Source organism: Pleuronectes platessa, chromosome 16, assembly GCF_947347685.1.
Source record: "Pleuronectes platessa chromosome 16, fPlePla1.1, whole genome shotgun sequence".
Classification (NCBI taxonomy): Eukaryota; Metazoa; Chordata; class Actinopteri; order Pleuronectiformes; family Pleuronectidae; genus Pleuronectes; species Pleuronectes platessa.
The window spans coordinates 12,563,473-12,576,512 of NC_070641.1; the positions used below are offsets into that span (position 1 = coordinate 12,563,473).

The following is a 13,040-nucleotide window of genomic DNA, read 5'->3' on the forward strand; positions in this document are numbered from 1 at the left end:
CTGACAGTCGGACCTTGTTCACCTTTGTAGCTGAGAGGATTTTTCTCAGCAACATCCCTCAGCAACAGTAAAATGATGCCTTCAGGTGCACAATGTAAACTCCGTCTTTTCACATCCCCTGCCCCTGGTCAGAAAGTATCCAAAAAGTTAAACTGTAATTCTTAAAGATAATATACACTTCCAGAAAGCCATTTTTATGTCATAGCTGTTTAGTTTTATCCATGGCGTGACTGTCATATATTTGCTGTGTATTACTCATATGTTATTTATCTGTTTAGACTGTATACATCATTTAGATTAGATTGTTTATTGCATTTGTACATATTCATTACTTTTAAGGAAGCCAGTTTTTGACTGTTGTCTTTGCTGCTGCAATAGAGCTAATTTCCCCTTTTATGTGACCAATAAATAATGAATAAATGGTCCGTATAGCACTTTTATAGTCATAATGACCACCCAAAGTGTTTACAATACAGTTTTGCCATTCAAACTCATACAGTGCGTGGAGCACTTTCTCGATCTTAAATCAACCATACACTGCTGGCCCACTGAGGCAATTTTGGATTCAATATCTTGCCCAAGGACACATCAGCACGTGGAATGGGTTAAACGGGGATCGAACCGCCAACCATCTGGTTAGTGGACTATCTGCTCTTCCTCTTGAAGATAGATCTGATCTCACTTAATACTCACATTTATGTTACTACTCTTTACACTGAGCTACAAAGGGTAACAACAAAACACATCAGGCCAAGTCAAGTATGGCTTTCCACTGAGAAACAGCGGTTAATGGCTGATTGCTGCACCAATGAGCTAATTGGTATAAATAACAAGTGTATGATGCAGGTAAGTAGCTTTTATACCAGGAGAGGTGGAGGAAGAGTAGCTTGTAAAGGAAGGAAGGAAGGAAGGAGGATGGGTTAGGGTTAGGGTTATGGATGAGGGAATAAGGATGACAGAATTAGGGAAGGTGGATAATTGGATGGGGGTAGGGATGCAGGGATGAGGGGACGAGGATGCATGGATGAGGGATGGAGGATGAAAGGATTAGTGAAGGGGGTGAAGATGATGGGATGCGAGGGTAAGGAGGAGGGATGAGGGGATGAGGGAAGGAGGGTTAATGGACGAGTGTTTTAAACATGTTTCTTCTTTTCTCTTTCTCAGGGGATGTGAACCGGTGTCGTGTCGTCCACTCGCAGTTGCGATATTTCCGACAGCAGCAGAGGGTGGTGAAGTAGCCGTTGCACTTCCTGTGACCATATTTGGCGCGGGCACTGGCGGCGCGTGAGCCCAGCAGACATTTCCGCGGACTAATCGGAGCTTTTTGTCTCCTCGTGCATCACACGAAACAAAACACCGAGCGATCGCTGTTGTTTTCACAGAAGTTCAACCGCGACAGAAGAAAGACTCGCTTCTTCTTCTTCTTGTTGTTCCCGAGAGCCTGCACATCCACTGATCCTGACATCAGTGAAAACCTCTCACACCGGAGAACCGCTCCAGAGACACAGGTGAGCTCAGGAGCTTCTTCTGCATCCAACATCAGCATCACATCTGGATCTCTAACGCAAACTCAAATTATTTTACACATGCGTCAGCCGCTCCGACTCATGATGTCAATGTGAAGGCTGCTTCAGATCCACCTGTTGATCAGAATCCACATTAGTTGGAAATCATTTGAATTAAGCCTTTTTTAAGGGGTCTAAAGTTCTATGTGTGATATGAAAGAATGTGTGGTTGATGTGTGGTGGGTCTCCTGGGGGGGTTTCAGACCTGATCCACTTTTGTATTCTGAGAGGAAATGTTCGTCTTGCAGCTTTTTAATCTGTCCTCCATAGTGAAAGTTCCCCTTCTGTTCATCATAAGAATCCACAGAATGATGGTGCAAACCTGATCAGATGCTTTAAGCTGACTCTGAGTGCAACACACACACACACACACACACACACACACACACACACACACACACACACACACACACACACACATACAGACATTGTGGAGTTCTATCTCAGGGAAATGTTGTATAACATTGTTTTTTACTGAAACTACAGGTGAGCAAGGTTGCATTGATTTCTGGTTTCTGATTAACACACATACACACACACAGAGACACAAACACACAAGTGCAACACACCAGTATCACATCAGGTAAAAGATAGAGCATGTGAAGTTGTTATTGTATTCACCCTAGTTGACAAAAACATCTTGAATATAGCTGAACATTTGTAAACCCGAAGTAGAAGAGGTTTTTTTTTATTCTGACGCACATTTTTCCTTAAATAAGTCTCGTGTTTGTCAGGATAATAAAAATGAATAAGAGGTTTTTCGGTTTCTTCATCTCTGTGTGAGTTTAACTCCTTTGGTAGCTGACACACAGTGAGTGCTTGGTTTACACTGTGTATGTATAAATCAATTGGATGCATTGGAGATGCCTGTGGAGCTCTCTCTCTTTCTCTCTCGCTCTCTTTCTCTCTCACACACAGCCTCTCTTTTCTCCCCCAGTGACAGCAGCAGCAACTGCAAGCGTGTAATTTACCTGCATTTTGAATATTGACAGTAGTTACATGTGCAGCAAATTTAAAGAGCAAGGCAATGATGATGTTCAATCATCACATCTTTGCCTGTTTAGTTGAACAGTTGAAATTCTGTGGCTCCGTGTGGCTCTCTCTCCTCCTTGTGGAGGTCATAACTCCACTTTAGACAAATTATTATGAGTCCTTTAGTCATTAATTAATCATCCCCTCCTATTATTATACAGTGGATCAAACCTGTCTATTATAAAAACTGCCTCCCCAGTGTTTTTCCTCCTGCTGCACTGAGGCAGAAAAAAAAGAGGTTATGGAAAGGCTGTGCTAATATATTGTTGGGAAGTGTGTAATTTGTTAGAGTCTGTGCAGTTGCGTGACTTCCGAGCATCACTTGTGCTGTTGCGCAGTTCAGTTTGATGTTCTGTGCGTAAACTACGGAGGCGGCGGCATTTCTTCCGCATGAAGACTCAATGGCTGCTATTTTTGACAGTTACCGCTGGAGTGAGTGTCTCTCAGGCTGACAAAGGATGTATTATCTGTGGTATAATGAGCAAAGATGTGCACCATTGTTTAAGTTTCATATTCTTTATTTATTTAATTCTGTGTGCGTGGCTGCAGACGCCCTTTAAAGCTCACAGCCGTCAATTCCTGGGATTTTCTCTGGCAATCAGTCTCTCCGAGCCAAAGTGCCCGTCATTTGCCTTGACAATACAGACTCCGGGGGGGCTTTGGGGAGTATACGACTAGATGCACAGTTTCTTTTGTTGGATTATGGACTATTTGTTATCTACAAGTGGATAGGGTCTAGGTCATAGCGATGTCTACACTTTGTCACACGTTGTTGTTGCTGTTTGTTTTTTTTACATCGAATCCACTTGACAGCTCGTTTTAGATTAGACAGAAAGTGACAGCTGGATCGATTTGTCCCTAAAGGCCGACTTGCATAATATAACTGATGGCCAGTGATGAGGCTTTAGGCTCCGTCTTCAATGCCATGACAGCCATAGTTGTTATCGTCAGTGGCACTACAGCATGATTTACTTAGAGTTATGACTTGAATCTCCTCCGGCTCATGTCGTATAATGAAGTCTCGGGGGAATATGGAGGTCAGAATGTGTATTTGATTTAATTACAGGACTGTCAATGTCACCACAATGGGGGATGGTTAATACTCACCTTTCATTTCGGAGACTCGGGAGGAATGTAATGAATTAAATGCATGCCCCTAATTACATTGATTATGTTCTTTCCGAGACAAAGAAACCCCTCTCTCCTCCTCGTCTTTTCCTCGCTCCCTGTGTCTGTCCCAGCCCCTTTGAAACACTCAACAGCACTCTAAAGGATGAAGCTTTCACGCTCAGACAGACACTTAAAGAAGAGCTCGACAACAATAGACTAATGACTTAGATAGGTGCGTTTCTGAAAACCCCACGAAGACTAATCTCCGGTGCGTTTGAAGCTGCCAATGACCGACCGCTGCAGAACAGTGTAAACCTCGCTACTTTATTGATCCGCTACAGAATCTCTGGCCGTCTTTTATGTATACTTTTGGAGATGTCAAATGGGAAAGGAGTGAGAAGTGGGAACACCAGTGAAGCTCTTGAAGTGACTCTGAAGTGTTACAGTGACTGACATTGCTTAAAAGAGATTCTATATAGAGGAGGAATTGTCTTATATGGACCTCTACCACAGTTGTGTCAGGGAATGAAGTGACCAGGTTTTGGCCTGCTGTCATGAATAAGTGTGTTTTATATATTGCTCTACGTGTTAAACTGTGTTAAAGCAAACAAATGAAAGGGCTTCTTTTTTTTCTTGGCTTTGTAAAATTGCATTTACCTGTATTTACCGGCTCCCTTTCGTCTGCTGTTACCATAGAGACACCCCCTTTTATCAGCAAGGCGGCTTTGGCTGCCGGGCTCATTGGCTCTCACAGGAGAGAGACAGTGGTGAGCAAGTGTTTCCCTGGCTCAGCTTTGACACCAATGTAGCGAAAAAGGCATTTACTTGGCTTTGACAGTGTTTCCTTGGCAGCCGGCGCCCCACCGTCGGTGGCACGTCGACCCGTTTTTGTCACTGTGGGTTGACGGCTGAGGCAGAGTGAAATCCAGTTGGGAGCGATCCTCTCCTGTAATTGAAATGAGTTCACCTGGGAGACAGCTGCTCTGCGGTGCCTGTTAGCTGTCAGCTCCCCTCGCTCACCAGGCTGCATGAGGTGGATCTGATGTGATGCGTGAGCAGAGCTTTTTGTGTGTGTCTGATGCATGGTAGTTTGAGGTTATGAAACAGGTTTTCTCTGTGCAGCACAGCAGCCAAACGTGTCTATGCCTCAGGTATTTCTGCTGCATTGCCTCCTGAAGAAATCATGACAAGAGCATGACACTGCTGAACAGAAGTCGCGCAGGGTAGCGTTAATGGTGAACACCTCTCCTCACATGCTGTAGCCCCTTATGTTCAGCAACGAAAGGCACTTAAAGGCGTTTTATAGAAGTTGTAAGTCAACCAGACATTACAGCACTGGAACACTGCATACAATCAATTGAATGATACTGTCTAATGGTGAAAATATTGGATTAAAAACTCTTCTTTAACTTATTAACCCGCGGGCCTTAGCTTTGGTTTAATTACAAATCAGAGGCCAAAACATGTTGGATACGGGTGCCGCCATATTTTGCTTTTGACATAATTTAGTGCCAGAGTCTGCACAGTAGTGAGTTGAGCTTTGATATCAAGCCCCCAATGATTCATTCTCTTGACTAATTGTGAAATCATCTCAGCTGTCAATCATGATATTTCACCCTGTTTTTGTAGCATCAATTAACAAATTAAAGCCCAACTTACCAGACAAAATAGCAAATACACCAGTGTGATAAGAACTACCTGAAATTGTATCTTTGGAAAAACTTTACTTGCTGTATACTTTTGGTTTATTGTTTGTCCCTTCTGCTAGCATATAGGGTCTACAACCTGTACTGCAGCCAGCCACCAGGGGGAGATCAAACTGTTTTGGCTTCAACATAGTAAAGCATGTTTTGACCTTAACATAGTAAATCCATGGGCTTCGATCAAAAGCATAACTAATTGGCTTTTATCAGGGTCCTTGAGCCTGTGGTCAATCATCTGGACCAGAGAAGAAACAAGGCCTGAAAGCATGTTGAGAGCAAGTAGTTGTTCACAAAGTAGTCTGGTCGAATGTATTCAGTTCAGCCAGTAATCAGACATCTATTGAAAATGTTAGTTAGCGGAGGAGTTGCAGTTCTCAGTGATGTTGTACCTAAATAGTTTCAGGCCTGGAGATGACTCCTTAGAGAAAGATGAAAGAAATGTATCCACTTTGAAGGTATTGACAAACTTTAATTGAAAGTGTATCTCAATTTTTTTCCTTTTAATAAGAGAACATGACAGTGATGGATCACTGCAATTATTTTTTGGCTTAAATTCTCTATCTGACTGAAGGGTTTGTTGAAAGAATTGGCAAATGCAAACAACTTAGTAATGATGGACTCATCTGATACGATATGATACTTGGATTAATGCTTTCTCTCATTGTGCCATTTAGAATCATGTGTGTGTTCTTCCTGTTCTTGCTAGATTTTCAGGGTTTATTTTGATATTATAGTTTATTTATATATGTAATAAATCCTGTTTGAATCTTATTTTTGTATTAGCGCTATTAGGGTCACTTCACCCTTAGGGTATCGAAGCATCAGTCTTCTATCAAAAATATACCCCTGCTTTCATCGGCAGATCCCAAAAAATCCCAGATATATTTTGATGCTACATTTCTGAATTTGGAGGTCGGTAAATTATATGGTTACAAGCTGATTCCATAAAAAAATTAATCATGGTTAGAAACTGATGAATCTAAAGTTAGACCTAGTGTGTCATTATTATAAATCAGTAGAAAAACCTTTGAGACAACACTTTGGCTATAGTTGAATATTTCTATGCACTTGCAAAACATTTGAACGAAAACAGAAATTTTGGAAAATATAGTGATTCAATATGTGAAGTAGTCATTGAGGAAATTCCAACAGGTGCTTTCTGAGGCATATTGTTAAAGACTCTTTGATAATATCTATCAGGGAAGGAGTATCGACACTTTACTCGACTTGAGTAAAGTGAGAATACTCCAAGTGGATAACAGATATCAGTCTCCTGGATTAATGGCATACTGTGTCCTTTGGCTCAGCCAATGATGCAACCTGTACTGTACCATGAATACCCGGCTTCTCCGAGCAGGAAAGCCTACTGCTTTCTGCTCTCTAAATGACAGTAGTCATACAAGCCAGTATGTTGAGTTTCTGTGTATCTATTTGCTGCAAGTGCTGTTCGTCTTTAAATATAAAACTAAACACCAATTAACATTTCCTTTAAATTCCTCTCAGAATCTCTTCTGCACACCAAGTTAATTGTCCTCTATTACAGTTTGTTAATAACAGTGACTATTTTGTCTTTTGCTGGCTGAACAATTTCTCAGCCCACGGTTTCATTGCTTCTTTTTCACACAGACGTAGACATTGGCTGTCAACTATTGAAAAGAGCGTCTGACTGTCTGAGTCTGTCTGACTGTCCTCTGAAACTACTTCTCCATCAATCAAACCCTCGCTCTTGTGTCCTTGTCAGGTCTTTTTCTCTCTTTTTTCGAGTGTTCTGTCTCTTCCCCCTTTACTGGGTCGGACCATTGGAGCCTCACAAAAGACTCAAGTTATGCAGTTGGAGCCTAGCCTGGATGCCAGACGAACTTGGCCCCGCCCACAACATTTTTTGTCAGGCAGTTCGGTCTGGAGTCATTGCACACACTCATTTATATCAGTCTTCTAAATGTTTATTTTTTCCCAAAATTATACTCTGATTTATTAACAAAAATAAAGAAGCAAGTGAAAGAAAAATCTGGATCTGCACCAAAGTTTTTGCAATATTCTTAAGTTTTTGCTTTACTAACATGAAACAGCTTTCTTATCTTGAAAAGTTTGATCATTGCCCATTTGCCTGTTTTAAAAACCCTCAGGCGGCCTTTGTCCCAAACAGTGAGCCAGTATAAACAAATGTGGAGCCTCACAAAAGACTCAAGTTATGCAGTTGGAGCCTAGCCTGGATGCCAGACGAACTTGGCCCCGCCCACAACATTTTTGTTGTGGCCGGTCACACCGGAGTGCTTCAGCCTCCGGTGTGACCGGCACAAAGTTTTAACATTGGAGTGGATGGGAGCCAGCTGTTATTTAAGGCTTGGCGCTGAGCTGAAGCGTCCGGTGTGAACCCGGCGTTAGTAAATAACTCACAATGCGTTGCTTAGCATACGTCACATACTACGTTGCTCTGATTGGTTGTAGGTCTATCCAATTGAGAGAAGAGGAATTTTACTTCCTGGTCAGTTGAAACACGCCCCATAATTTTTTCCCAATGGAGCACCTCCAGACCGAACTGCCCGACCAAAAATGTTGTGGGCGGGGCTAAGTTCGTCTGGCATCCAGGCTAGTTGGAGCCAGTATCACAGTCCTAATTATAAGAAAATGCAGTAAAATGGAGAAGCAGGGACCAAAGTGATGGTATGCTTTTAAAGAGACTCTTTGATTAGACTTCACTCTCTCCTTCAGTTGCTAGGCAGATTAGTGTGTGTGAGTGTTTGGCTGTAGAAACTGCTGTCATTTATGCAATCAATAACCTCGCAATCAGATTTTTCTTTCACTCAAAATGAATGGGGGATGCTTCTATGGAGCCTTGGCATGTTATGTTGCACTTGAAAACTGTGGCAGCTAGTAAATGTATTCTGTTCCACCGAGGATTTAGTGACTGACTTCAATATTGATCCTCAGGTATTTATAGACACCCAACCTTCTGTCAAGATTTAAAGGATTACCTCCTAATAAAGGAAATATAGCAGAGGAACATAATGAAGTTTGGATACTGACTTTTGACCACAAAAAGCCATGAAGGAGCATTGCACTTAAAAATGCACACACAAACACACAAACGGAAAGACAGTTTATATTTTTTGATTGAGACTGCAGAGTCTGTCGGCAAATATAAAAACATTTGATGTTGCTATTGCAAGGAATTTGTAAAGTTTGACACGTCCTCTACCTTTTTCTTTACATTTATCCTGGGGAGAATGCTGACATGCACGGATACTGATATAACTTGGTATATTTTATTCTTCGGCTCTTCTACTAGGGGTGAGTAGTGAGAGCACAAAACTGTTATGGTGTCACATAACTCAGTTATATTTTAAAGTCGACATGAAGCCAAATTGAGGCTTCACTTAATGGCATCAAGACCTACTTTGTCTGAGGGAATTGCTTAGCAACATAGTGCCAATCTCGCTAAGGTCGTCAAGGAGGCTCGTTTTTCTAAATATGGTATTCCACAGTTATGAGAAGTAGTCAAGAAAAGTTTTCCTTTTTCTACAAATGGTTGCATAACACTTAGTTAAATATTACTAAATTTAGAAGCTGCCATACATAAAAATATGCAGGAAAGTAATGATTTGACCTATTATTTTTTTTATATGTTAATGCCTTTGTCCCCATATTTTCCTAAATTACTTTATGTTATGATTGTTCCTGTTATTACTATTTATTGCTTTAACATGTATTACTTACAGTAAGTAGAGCTGGATTTAAAAGTGGATTTCACTTTTTTTTTGAGAAATACACATTTGCATAAGGTTAATTAAAGAACGGAGGACAATGTGTTTGGTTTTATTATATTTTAAAGACTGATATCAGTCTATTTTCCCTTCTTTGAGTTGAAATGACAGCCAACCGCCAACTAATCTAGGAAAAATGAAAACGGCAAAAATGAAAACGGCCAACACAAAATCTTGCTACCAGTAACTATAAAAGTCAAAAACTGAGATATTCCTCTAATCTTTATAGAACTAATGTAAAAAAAACAGCTAGTCCAAATAGTTTTCCCATCTTAACACTAAGCTAACAAATTGTACAGAAGTGAGACCGGTATTGCTCTTGTTATCCAAACTTGGGCAATGACACTTTAAATCATGTTTAAAAATAAAAAATGCTTTTTGTTAGGCCAGCTACTTTAACTTATATTTAATTTGTCAGATTCGGTGTCGGACTTAATTAAACATCCAGACAGTTGTTTTAAAAGGACATCAGTGGAGATGTACACAGCAAGCACAGGCTTGTGTACTTTTCTGCGGGTTCTGCGGCTTGGTTAGGTTAATTGGAGACTCTAGATTTAACATAGTTGTTTATGTGAGTGTGAATGGTTCGTTAGCTGTGTTCCAATTCAGGCATCAAATCCATCGTCTGCTGCATTCGTAGGCCGATTGCATCACAGCTGTGCGACTAGGCTGTCGAATTCGAAGGCGTCTTAATGTGGCTGTCAAATATGTTCTTCTAGAATAGAGCAACGAAGGTGCCATCGGGAGGATCCTTCCCGGCCCAACATACCCCACAATTCATTGCGATTTCAGTGACAAACTGTTTTAAAAAAAAAAGGAAATGGCGGCAAAAAGTTAGGCGAAAACATCAAGAGAATTTATCTTTGGTTTGGCCAACACAGTTTACGCGGCCGTTGGAGGATGCAGCCGCTGAACAAAGAGACAGCTTTTGTCTCTGTATGTTGGCCCCATGGTGGACTTGTGACCTGTCCAGGGTGGACCCTGCCTCTCGCTCAATGGCAGCATGGATTGGCTGCAGCTCCCCCTGTGACCCTCAAAAGGATAAGTGGTATAGATAATGGATGGATGGATGGATGGAGATGAACAGTAATAGAGCAATGCATCTAACTGCTCTCTGTGTGACATCAAATGTAGCATGTGTGGCCTTCATGAGGTCTTTGGGGCGACTGAGCAAAGCACAGCAGCCCCCCCAAATATTTCCATGAAGCTGAACCCCTGCTGGCTTTTTGAGTTTTGGATTGTACCATTGTTGAAAAATACTTTATGTCCAGCCAAGCCCACAATTAAAAATCAGGAACCAGTGTTTCCTTTTACACTGTTGGGAACTCAACAGCTCCCTTTCAACTGAACGATCCTAATTACTTGGCTGCTTTGCAATTAATGCCAGTTACATGTGGATTGTTTGTCAAGAGGGAGAAAGTGCAAATTACATGATTAACACTTAGTTCAATGTTTAACCATTGATCATAATACCTGCGATGTACAGGTACATGAGTTGTTACTGAGTGGGCCTCTCAACACTTGTGCCTTTCTTTTCTTAGACCAATTGCTGAAGCCCAAAATGGCCCCTCATAGGTGTAGAATGCACAAATTGTAAAGAAGCTTTGGATAGAAGCTAAATGACATGTTATCTAATTGAAACGGTTCTCTTTCATGTTTGGAGAGGGGAGGGTGAGGTGAGGGTGTGGGGGCATTGAGCTACAACATGAAATGTCCCCACTAAATATCGACAAATTGTACACACTGAACCTTTAAGACATTCAGGAAAACATTTCTAAACATAGTTGGTGCTATATTTATGCGTTCTTTTCTTGCCTTTTTATTTTGATAACGCAACCCTTTTTCTAACATTGCTATAATGAAGCTCTTATGACTCCCAGCTCGCCACTGCTTCTTGATTTGCATATTTCTTTACAAAGTCCCATAAATAAAGGTTGTGTGACTGAACTGAACAGATTAAAAGGTAGAGGATAAATTGCACACCCTGGGGCATCAGCCAGACAGACCCAGAAAGAGTATAATTATGTTGAAAGAGCAAAGGTGTATGTATGCTTTGCAGCGGATCCGACCACGAGAAACCCTTGACACCGACTGTATGTCAGGAAACAACCAGTTGTATGAATATGATCGCACCGTAAAAATGTTTTGACTCGCTTTCTCAGAGTCAGGCTTGTGAGTTACTCCTTCATGCAAACGCTGCCAGTCATGCTCTTGCAGTGGAGTGACAGTTAACGTGATGTTGGCTCTTTGTGTCTGCAGTGAACCAACATGACGACGCTGCTGGACCTGAAGAGCAGTGTGCTGCGGCAGGTGCAGAGGAGCCAGTCGCTGAGGAGCCGGAGGGAGCCGCCGCCGCCCACCCCCGGCAGCCCCCTTACACACAGTCCTGACCCGTTACCCCGCAGGTGAGTCGCTGGTGTGAGCTCTTTTACTTACACCTGGCGTTGAGTGCTGTAATTGGATTCTGGTTATTACAAGGTTATTATTTCATGGAATTCTGTGAACTTTTAGTGCTTTTTTATTTATAATATATATATATATATTCTTTTATGAATACTTTGCCGCTAGTTTGTTTACGTGAATTATGGTAGCACCCATCAGATTTAAAAACTCCCGATATGTAGAGTACAAGTAATCAGTATTTAGTCGGATGGTAGAACTGAAAGCTTTGTTTCAAGAGGGAGCTTGTTAATATTTATTGGAAAATCTGCAATTTTTTTCTCCATAAAGTTAGCTGCATCTGGAGATAACACTTCTGATCTACGCACAATGCCTACAGAGTGAGGCTGCAGCAAAATCAAAGTTGGAACTGCTCTACCGCTATTGAGCAAACACATGTTTTCTTGGAAAATGTCCATTTTAAGTGATAACTGCTCTCTACACCTGGTGGACATTACACAATACATTAATTTTGGAATTTAAATTGCAGTCAGGGCAGCTCAGTATTGTACTGACAGCTTTTCAAAAACGGCAGCACATAGGCAATGATTATTGTCTGTTATTAATTCATCTTCTGTCCTGCCTAAGCCGTAGATAATCACTTCTTGTCAGCAGTGTTTTAATGTTGCTGGCATTTATTCCACAGTTGTGACTTGCCATTAAGAGGCAATGTACAAGCTGCCTATTCCCCCTGGACACATCAGCTTCTCTAGTACATGCACAGTCAGGCTCTGAGGAGATCACAAACGTTGCGTTCTTGTATAAGTTTACACCACACGGTCTCATGTCCACACGTCTACTTCAACGTAGGTTGCACAATAGCACTTTTATGTCATCTGTTTTTACTCAAATAACATAGACGTCTTTGTGCATTTCAAAATAAAAGAGCAATTTCCTTTTTTTTTACTTTTTTTGTGTGCTTCTGTGTGTGAATGTAAATATACATGAATGTTATGTGTGCTGAGGTATTGAGTGTGTATTTGTACTGTGTATTGTAATGTGTATGTTCAACTTAATGTTTGTATGTGTGTCGACTTCCGTAAGGTTAGAGAAACCCTTGTTGTCATGGTTACAATAATGAACATACCGAAAAGGGTCTGGAACGATTATAGATAAAAGTAATAGGTTAATTATCAATATTTCTATTTATCACCTGACTCCCTCCAATGCTCCTGCCATACTAACCTTGGCCACTAGAAATTGCCTAACAATAAGAAACTTAACTATGGTCGGCAATAAGCTGACTAGACAGGCAAACTATGGCAACCTAATTTTCTTGTTTGAGTAATCGGTATAAAAAAATAATCAATATCTGTAGCCTCGCGTTTGACAAACATAGTGTTCATCTTCACGGCATGACATCCAGATCATGAAATAGTTCTCCTTTGTAGTGCAAATAACAATGTACTCTTCTAAGATAAATTGTA

General features: G+C 41.1%; 1 protein-coding gene across 1 annotated transcript in view; it reads left to right on the plus strand.

Annotated features, from left to right (window-relative positions):
- The first annotated feature begins 1,302 nt into the window (after nucleotides 1-1,302).
- The window catches only part of baiap3 (BAI1 associated protein 3), a 36,433-nt gene continuing 24,695 nt past the window's right edge, over nucleotides 1,303-13,040 (plus strand). Inside the window, exons 1-3 of the mRNA XM_053444444.1 lie at nucleotides 1,303-1,508; nucleotides 11,434-11,557; nucleotides 12,708-12,738. Of these exons, the coding sequence (XP_053300419.1) occupies nucleotides 11,443-11,557; nucleotides 12,708-12,738 (146 nt within the window). The 5' untranslated portion in view covers nucleotides 1,303-1,508; nucleotides 11,434-11,442. The remainder of the gene's footprint in view (nucleotides 1,509-11,433; nucleotides 11,558-12,707; nucleotides 12,739-13,040) is intronic.